Genomic DNA, 9,526 nt, shown 5'->3' on the forward strand with positions numbered 1-9,526 from the left:
CTCAATTACCATTCATTGGAGTGACTATTTTTATTGGGTTTAATTTATTTGTGAGAGTGTCACTACTTCCAGTGAGATTTTGGGGTTGACATGTCATTCTTGAAAGTAGCTATAACAAAGTCTACTGGGCTAATTCATGTGGATGGTTGATGTGGGTGTGATGTTGCTTTAGACTGGAGATAATGTTTATACTTTTATTTGATTGCTATCATTAATCTGATTGAATAAACACGAGTGTTTCTAAAAAAAAATAAAATAAAATCATTTTGAATTTGAATTTTGTTTTCACTTTATTTGCTAGGGACTAGCAATAAGCTGGTTAGGGGGTGTGTTGAGTGTTAGAAAATGCATATTTATAAAGGAGAAAACCGTCATTTTACATTTCAAGTCTTACTAACAACCCTTACTTTTATGTATTTAACCTTCTTGTGATTTAATTACATGTGTTTTATTTTAATTAAGTATTTTATGTATTTTAGGGGCATTATAGTCATTTCACAATAAAGGAGAAATCAGATGGCAAAACGGACATCACTTTTGAACTCAGGACGGTCAAAAACCTTAGGAGGAGCATAAAAGGAAAAATAGTACTATTCACATGTACAGTACTATTCACGTGTACGGTATTGTATACGTTACTGTTCACGACACTGTTCACATAGACGGATGATGACGTGGCATTGACCGATGATGTGGCATTTACTGATGAGGTGTCACGATCCTGTTGGACTAAAATTCTTATGTACTGTTGATGGTGACGTGGCAGCATATCAGTGGACGAAAAATCTCGTGAACGGTGCATGCATCACACAGGATTATTTTCAACCAAACCGCGTGACTGTTCATCCGGGTCAAACCGCGTTACTGTTCAAAGTCGGGTCAAACCGTGTTACTGTTCATCCGCGTGGTCAAACCGTGGACTGTTGACTGATGACGTGGCGCAATCCTGAGCGTCCAAACTGTTTTTAATCCGATGGCCATGATTTACTCCATGTATCTATAAAAAGGGGGCCTCCCCCCCCTAATTTGATATCTCTGAATCCATTTTTGGGATCCATTTTCTGTAATTCCTTCTCCATCTTGTATTTTCTTCGTATTTTAATAAATTCCCATTTTGCCCCTAGTTCAACTATGAGTGGCTAATTTTCTTTCAAGCTTGGGTTGAAGGTGAAGTCTTAACATGTGTCATGAGCTTAATTTGGTAAATTTATTTTCTCTTCCCCTCTAGTTTTTGTGGATGTTTTGACTTCTCGTCGACAAATAATAATATTCTTGTCTAGTACCGCCTTGGTTTCACCGGGCCTCCGGTACAAGGTTATTATTATTTGGCACGATAAGCCCTTAGCACCATATTGATTAGAGCGTGGTTCATGAGGTGTGGATTCCCCCCTCATGATTTAATTGGCATTAATACGGATTATTTAGCCCATGATGCATGTTGATACGGATCCAGATACCCAAGTACGTCATTTCAATAGAATTATCTTCAATTTATTCTCGCCATTGCAATTCCAATTTTAGAATTTATTCTCGCCATTTTAATTTAAGTTTTAGCATATACCAAATCATTTCCACCATAAATCCAACAACCCATTTACAAAATTAATTCTATACACAATTAAAATCCACCTCCTCGTGGGATCGACACTCGTCACCATAGATCTATACTACAATAGATTCATGCGCTTGCGAGTACATTAAAATTTGCACAACAGTCTGCATCTCATCACCTCCATCTACCATATTGTGATGCCGTTTTTCATGTTGTGTTTGGTGAGTGTTGTCGAATGCCACTGAATATGTGATTGTGTGTGGTGTGCTATTGTTATGTTGTGTTGTGTGTGTGAAATGCTATTATGTTATGTTCGTGAAGAGAAGAGTCCATGATGTTTGATTGTTTGTACTTTGTAAATTGTAATATTCAGTTAGGTTAGTTATGTTCTTTATTTTTTTTTATTTTTTTTTGTGACGAGAGGCCAAGTCGATCGAATTCCCATATCTGATTAGGTTTAATCCAATCTAATCATGATCCGGTTGGGTGGGTTAAAATTCCACCCTATTGGATTAAGCAAATAACCAAATCCTATGTCAGATAGGATTATTTGCGCATCCCTAGCAAAAAGGCTAAATAATAGCTCACTAGGATGGTTAGGACTATTTGTCCTCAACTGCCATGCCTACACCTACAGAGCAGCCTCTGCAGAGGTACGCGGGACCATCCCCTGCATCCAACACTTGTATGTGTAGACAAACCAAGAAAATAACATCAAACTTACTCTCCAAGCATACTCCAAAAGACCCAAACAATCATATGAGTAAAAAAAATATAAGCTTTCTTTCCACAACAGTAATGAACACTAATGAAAATGCGGTAGGTGACAGGGCAACCAGGACCCTATTGTACTCCATGTAAAGACGCTCAAGTTTTATTTTTCTCACTTCTCACAAAGCACACACACAACGAGGCCGAGGCTTTTTTTTCATTCTCCAGCCATTATTATTGAGGGCTTGCAAGCTCTTAACACAAAAAATAACACCAAAGCTAGCTTGATTGTCGGAGTGTAGTCGCTGACCACCGTCGACTCCACCTTTAAGCCCTTAATTTTATAAGATAAACAAAACCTTCAAGCCGACCCTCTCTAGATTTAAACCTCTCAAAGCATCCTTATCTCCTTCATTCACTCTCAAGCTTGACCGAAGGTCATATCAAGAAACACATCTCAGCTACGTGAGGCACCTATCACCTTAATACAAGTTTTATTGTTTTAGCTCGGTTTTTTGTTCTTTTTCTTTCTTCCTAAAATCTAGTTAAAACAACTACCAAAAAAATTGGAGCATAAATTCTTAGACGTCTATTTCAAGATGAGAGGGAGTATACTTGTTGGGGGAAATAATTTATTTTGGAGGAAATTGTATATGTTGTACTTTTTTTCCTCTTTAGGTTTTTATTCCATAGGGCTTTTCCTAATAAGGTTTTAATGAGACAACTTTATATCTTCAAAATTATTTGTTTCAAGATATCAATAAATAATGTACTCTTTTTCCTTTACTAATATTTTTTCCATAAGTTTTGTCCCACTTTTTTTAGTAAATTTTTATTGAGGTATTTTTCTTTTGTAATAAACATCTAAAGGGGAATGTTATGAATTTATTAAAGTAAATGTGGATGTTCATAACATGTATCTCTTAATCTCTCTAACTAGCAACCATTTACTTTTCTATCCCACTATCTCACAAAGAATTACGATTTATAATGTTTCCATTAATTTCGTATTTGTATAATTATAAAAGAAGAGCTCATCTCTTTATTTCGTACACACTTAAAATGAATAAAATCAATCTATAATATATTACTTTTTTATTTCACTCTTTATTTTGTGTTGCTGGCCACTATATATATACACTATATGTATGTATGTATATGTATGTATATATATATATATATATATGCATATTTGTGTTTCATCACCGAATTTAATTTAGTATATGTAAGGGTATTTTTATCTTTTTATTACTGCCACCAGATGACCTTTTGACGGAAAGTATATGTTAGAATCATCAGGTCCAATAGTATTCATCATACCCCGGAGAAGATGAGGGTAAGCTTAACCCGCGCATGCCGTTTCTATACATCACCAATCACTCCAAAACCCTCTTTTTTTTCACCTCGCGCCATTTTAAATCAACCCTTTTCATCATCATCATCATCTTCTTCTTCTTCTTCACATTCTTCAACCCCAAAACCCAAAACTCCACTCTTTTTAAAGCCACCAAAGTACTCAGCAACACTCTCCGACCTCAAAAAATGGCACAATTGGGCCAAAGCCCTCGCCTCCTCCGTGCGGTCCACTTTTGCTGACGCAGACAACGGCCCTGACTCCTCTATCCTGTTCCGAGAACTCAACTGGCTCATTGAAGACTCGCTCGAAGACCCGTCACTGATTCCTCAACTGGGTTTTCAAAACAATTCTCAAAGTGTGAGATTACGAATTGGATTGGATGAGTTGTATGGTTTGTGGAAGCAGAGGATTGAAAAGAGAAAGCCATTTCAGTATTTGGTTGGGTGTGAGCATTGGAGGGACTTGGTGTTGAGTGTTGAAGAAGGGGTTTTTATTCCGAGGCCGGAGACTGAGTTGATGGTTGATTTGGTGAGTGATGTTTTGGTTAGAGATAATGACGGGTTAAGAGATGGGTTTTGGGTTGATTTGGGGACTGGCTCTGGTGCCATTGCTATTGGGATTGCTAGAGTTTTGGGAAGTAAAGGGAGTATCATTGCTGTTGATTTGAATCCTTTGGCTGCTGCAGTGGCGGCTTTTAATGCCCAGAGGTATGGACTACAGGTTAGTGAAGTTGATAGTTATAATCTAGTGATTTAGGTACTGTGTGGAATATGATTTCTTTAGGCTTTTTAGATAATTGAGTTACAATTATTATGGACAACATATAAAACATGATATAGTAATGCTATGAAATTAAATTATTAATTTTTAATGTTTCTGATATACCTAAACAAATGGTTGATTGAGGAAGCGAAGTTGGTGTCTTTGGAGATAGTTGTTAGCTATAGAAGTACAGATTTGTAAGGAGGATTATCTTAAGATGAGAGAGGAGAGGTATCGAGATGAAGGTGATTGGTTAATTTGAAATCTTAGTTTGTAATTTTTACGAATGTTTAAGGGTCAAATAGCCTTTTGATGTATATGGGGGAAATAAACTTGTCTTAATTTAACTCACTAATGGATGGTAACATTCTCTTGTGGCATGATGGGTACTAGGTAGGGTTGGAGAGTCAAATTGTCAAGTATAAAGTTAATAGAACTTTTTGTAGTTGGAACAAATTTCACAGAGTCGATGGAACTTTACATTACATAATAAGTTATTACATTTACTGGAAAGGATTTACTGATCAATAAATTTAGGACTACTGAGTGAATTCTCCCATTCCTTGCGCGGGAATGAAGTTTGTTGATTAGGCTTGTGAAAATGGAAAAAGATTTTAAGAGACATCCAAGCAAGCCTTTACATTTTGATTTGTTGTCATGAACTTTATGATGACCTTGTGGGCTTGTAAAATAATATGGAGGAGGACTGGGAAAAAATGCTATCTGAACTTCAGTGAAGTACTAGTGTTTGATTTATTTAAAGTTAGTAAATTTTATCTTGTGAGGGAGATACACAAGAAAGAGCACTTTTTGTACTTCCATATGCATTTATTCATGAACATATCAAATGTGTTTTTACTCATTTCATCTTGTATGGTGTCTTCTGGTTGAGATAGTCTTACTTTAATGAATATGTCTGCATAGCTTTTATGATGCAGTAACTAAAAAATGATGAGCGATTCTTACTTTTGAAAATATCTGAGTCTTAAGTACTCTAGCTGTAACACCCTAGGCGAATCCCACATCGGCAAAGCACGGGAGAGATGCTGGGTTTATAAGGGGTGATCCACACCTTAATTGGCAAGACGCGTTTTGGGGTGTATGGGCGCCCCAAGAACAAATCCGTGCGGGCCTTGTTAAGGCCCAAAGCGGACAATATCTTGCCAGGTCTGGGTTGGGTCATGACATTATGGTATCAGAGCGGCTCCGCGTGTCCTCTTGAGCGATGGTGGGGCAAACCTCAGCGAGGACGCTGAGTCCCCAAGGGGGGGTGTATGTAACACCCTAGGCGAATCCCACATCGGCAAAGCACGGGAGAGATGCTGGGTTTATAAGGGGTGATCCACACCTTAATTGGCAAGACGCGTTTTGGGGTGTATGGGCGCCCCAAGAACAAATCCGTGCGGGCCTTGTTAAGGCCCAAAGCGGACAATATCTTGCCAGGTCTGGGTTGGGTCATGACACTAGCAACTGGCTCATTATAGGCGCAGAAGAGTTAAATAGGTTTTACCCTTTCGAGAAAGAAACATAATATTACACAATAAAGGTAATATTATGGTGGCTCTTGAATGTCATAATGCAGTTTGCTAATTCTTTAACCGGTCATCTTATTCCCTTTTGCATACCAAGTTGTATAGTTGTATCCAAGTTATTTTGAAGCTCAGTAATCGTTTGATGTGAATTCAGGATATAATTGAGATACGGCAAGGATCTTGGTTTGGAAAATTAAAGGATGTTGAAGGAAAACTTTCTGGTGTTGTCAGTAACCCACCATACATACCAAGTGATGATATCTCTGGGCTACAGGTGGAAGTTGGTAAACATGAACCGAGGCTTGCATTAGATGGTGGTGTTGACGGCTTGGATTATCTTCTTCATCTCTGCAATGGGACTGCTTCAATGTTGAAACCCGGTGGGTTTTTTGCATTTGAGGTACCCATCTCTTCTTTCCTAGTAGAAGTTGAATTCACTTTTTCCTTCAAACCACATAAATATCATGTTGTTGAGATTCCTTTTATCTGCACTAGTTCTGGGATTTTTTTGAAGGTTAGAATTGTATAAAGCTCAAAATTTCTATCCCTAAGTTTTGGCTCTAATAAAATTTAAGGACTGCACTTGCTTTCAGAAATGGGAAGGTTTGTTGTTGTCCACTAGTTAAAAGTTGATTGCTTGAATTTATTTATGCTTCTTACTGCAGACAAATGGTGAGAAGCAGTGCAAGTTTCTTAAAAACTACCTGGAAAATGATTCTGCATGCAGCTTTTGCAATGTAAGCATAGTATCTGACTTTGCTGGTATTCAGCGATTTGTAACCGGATTCCGCCAATGAGCATTATGATTTTCGGAGTAACATTCATGTACCAGTCATCAAGGAAAGGCTATAGCTAGATCAATTTTGCCCATTTTGGTACTGTGTATAACATTGATTACTCATGTATTTTTTTGAATTCATTTCCTTATTTTTTTGGCCCGCGAAACCTTTCAACCCAAGGGTTGATCTTGAAAGAGTCATCAGCTAGTGCAAATACTTTAATGTTGTCATGTGGTTGGTGTATAAAATTTTGGCTGTGACAAATAGTCAAAGAGGATAAACAAAAGAAAATTTTTGTAACTTTGTAACATGGTCTTTTGGTGCTTTACAATTTATGCCAAATGTTTATAAATGTATTTGAACTAGGAAATTAATTAAATTAAAAAAAAAATGCAGCGCGTATATTATAAATTAGTTATATAAACTCGATCATAGCCGAAGGATTTGAAGAATATGGGCCCATTGGGTATTGTTTTCCAATTGCTGTTTAATACCCTCTTTACCTCGTTTCTCTGTCTAATTACTAACCCAAACGGATGAATTGCTTGCAGGCTTGCTAATGTAGTGACTGCTGCTCTCTTTGTACCCACTCATTCTTCATGGCAATTCAAGGGAAGCCTTTCTATTTTCAAGGAAAAAAATGAGAATGAAAATTTTATTTTTAAATTTATTTTTAAAATTTAAAAATGTATTCGGTATCATTTTCAAAACTAATCTTGAGAATAAGAAAAAGTAAATACTAAATACATTCTGTATGAATATTTTAAAGAATTATTATTGAAAAAATTTCCACAAACTCAATATTAAGTAATGTATATTAATTTTTATTATTTAATTAGTTTGATTAGTTTAATTTTAAGAATTAATTAGGTGATATTGTTAATTTTTTGTTTAAAGAAAAATGATAAACTCTACATATTTGATTTAATTAATATATAAAAACATAATATTATAATGTTTATAAAAAGAAAAGATTATTATGAGGGGAAATTGATTTTTTAGGTATTATAATAATAATAATAGTGATAATAATAATGTTGTTGATATTATTTTTATTATTTTGAGAGATGGTGGAAGAAAATTTTTCATTTTGGAACTTAATACTGTATTGGGAAACAAGAAAAATAAGAAAAAATTTATTCTTATTTCCTTTTATTAAAAATGTAGAATGTTGTGAATGTTTTTTTGGAGGATTCCAAATCGGTCCACTCACGAGTACAACTATTTTAATGGAATAGTTGTATTATGTAACTGAAAGTAAACGCACCATCATATTAATAATGTTAGTGAAGAGTTCATTTGTTAAAGTTAGTGAAAAGTCACTTTAGTAAAGCAGACTCTTCGCCTACACAGATGAATCCAAGTTAGACTTGTAGCTGCTCTCATCAATTCAATATATTCATTCTAAATCTCATTTTTCTTTCCTCTTTGTTCTTCTTCTTCTTATTTCATTTTTGTTCAAATTTAAGCTGTAATCTACATGGTTTCTTTTTTCAAGAAATTGTGCTAATTGATTTCTTAGAAATATCTAAATCAGTTATCTTCAAATTTATAACATAGAAAGAATTTTATGTTTGCAAAAATATTTTCAGAAACAATGGGTTGAGGTGCTTGTTTGGGCGCGCTTTGGGCTTGTAGGACCAATGTTTAACTGGACATGCAGCAGGTTTGATTTTGAATTTGTGTCTTCCTAATTACTGCACGAGTGGAGCTATTGGCACCCCTACATTATTCTTACAAAACCCTACTTTAAATAAAATTACAATTAAGGACAATTGAAAATTAAACACATATAAATTTTTTTCCAATAAATTACTTAGTTCATAATCAATCCTTTTCAAAAAAAAAAAATTCTATATGTTACTTCTTATTTAACTAAAATAAATTGTACAAATTTAAAATAATATATTGTTCTCTTTTGATTTCTTATTGATTAAATATTTTTATATTTAAAATTGCTTTAAAATTATAATTTTAAATATGTGTTATTTTAGCCAATGATTAACACTAAAAAACTTATCACCCATATAACTTTTTAATTTAATTTGTGTGTAGATTAATAATAAAATTAAAAATAATTAAAAAATAGTACAATAATACTTTGAGTTTTAAACAATAAAACAAATCAAATGAAAATTGAGAATTTAAAAAAATGTATCTAAAAAAAAGAATATTTTCGAAAATAAAATGAATATAACTAAAAAGGGAGTTTTATGAGGAGATGAGAGGGTGCCAATAGTTCAACTCTTGCTGCGTTTATACAAATGGCCAATGGGTGCGTTTAGAATCCGTGAAGCGAGGGTCGTAGTTTTGGGTACGACTAGAATTTGGGCTGCATATGGCAACTTGCATTATAGCGTAGATTGATCCGAACAAAAGTAAAAAATTTTGGTTACTGATTTAAAGAATACAAGTAGAATCTTTACAATATAGTAAAAATAAATTTGGTGGACTATGTCACTTTCTTGTACCCTAAATTTCACAACTAATACAACTAACTGGATGCTTCATCTGTGAATCAGAACCATTGTAACTGGGCATTCTATTTCTAGAACTCTTTGATGACATTTATCCCCCAAGATACAAATTTTTATTTATTTATTTTCATTTTATTTGTTTATCACAATTGCTAACCATTCATTCCCTTTTTGCTTTTCTCGTAAAAAATCAAAAAACCAAATTACTTGGAGACATGTTTCTATCATCGAACTCCATAAGCTTATTAATAATTGAAACATGGCTTTTTTTTTAATTTTAAAAATAATGCATAAGTAGAAATCAATCTACCTCAAATTTTAATGTAAGCTAGACTCAAATTAGTATAATTTTTGAG

At 34.4% G+C, this 9,526-nt stretch overlaps 1 protein-coding gene across 1 annotated transcript; it reads left to right on the forward strand.

Moving 5' to 3' along the window:
- The first annotated feature begins 3,505 nt into the window (after positions 1-3,505).
- On the forward strand, positions 3,506-6,914 carry LOC18045769 (release factor glutamine methyltransferase). Its single transcript, XM_006440936.2, has 3 exons — positions 3,506-4,340; positions 6,069-6,314; positions 6,580-6,914. Exons 1-3 carry the CDS (start codon positions 3,594-3,596, stop codon positions 6,709-6,711), a joined length of 1,125 nt encoding a protein of 374 aa, XP_006440999.1. The 5' UTR covers positions 3,506-3,593; the 3' UTR covers positions 6,712-6,914.
- Positions 6,915-9,526: the final 2,612 nt, after the last annotated feature.

This window comes from Citrus clementina, unplaced genomic scaffold, assembly GCF_000493195.1.
Source record: "Citrus clementina cultivar Clemenules unplaced genomic scaffold, Citrus_clementina_v1.0 scaffold_3, whole genome shotgun sequence".
NCBI lineage: Eukaryota > Viridiplantae > Streptophyta > Magnoliopsida > Sapindales > Rutaceae > Citrus > Citrus x clementina.

Bases quoted from the DNA above. Each gene is read 5' to 3' on its own strand.
- LOC18045769 (XM_006440936.2), top strand. From the start codon at position 3,594: ATGAGGGTAAGCTTAACCCGCGCATGCCGTTTCTATACATCACCAATC. The intron at 4,341-6,068 runs GTTAGTGAAGTT...ATGTGAATTCAG, and splicing joins CCCAGAGGTATGGACTACAG to GATATAATTGAGATACGGCA. The intron at 6,315-6,579 runs GTACCCATCTCT...TTCTTACTGCAG, and splicing joins GTGGGTTTTTTGCATTTGAG to ACAAATGGTGAGAAGCAGTG.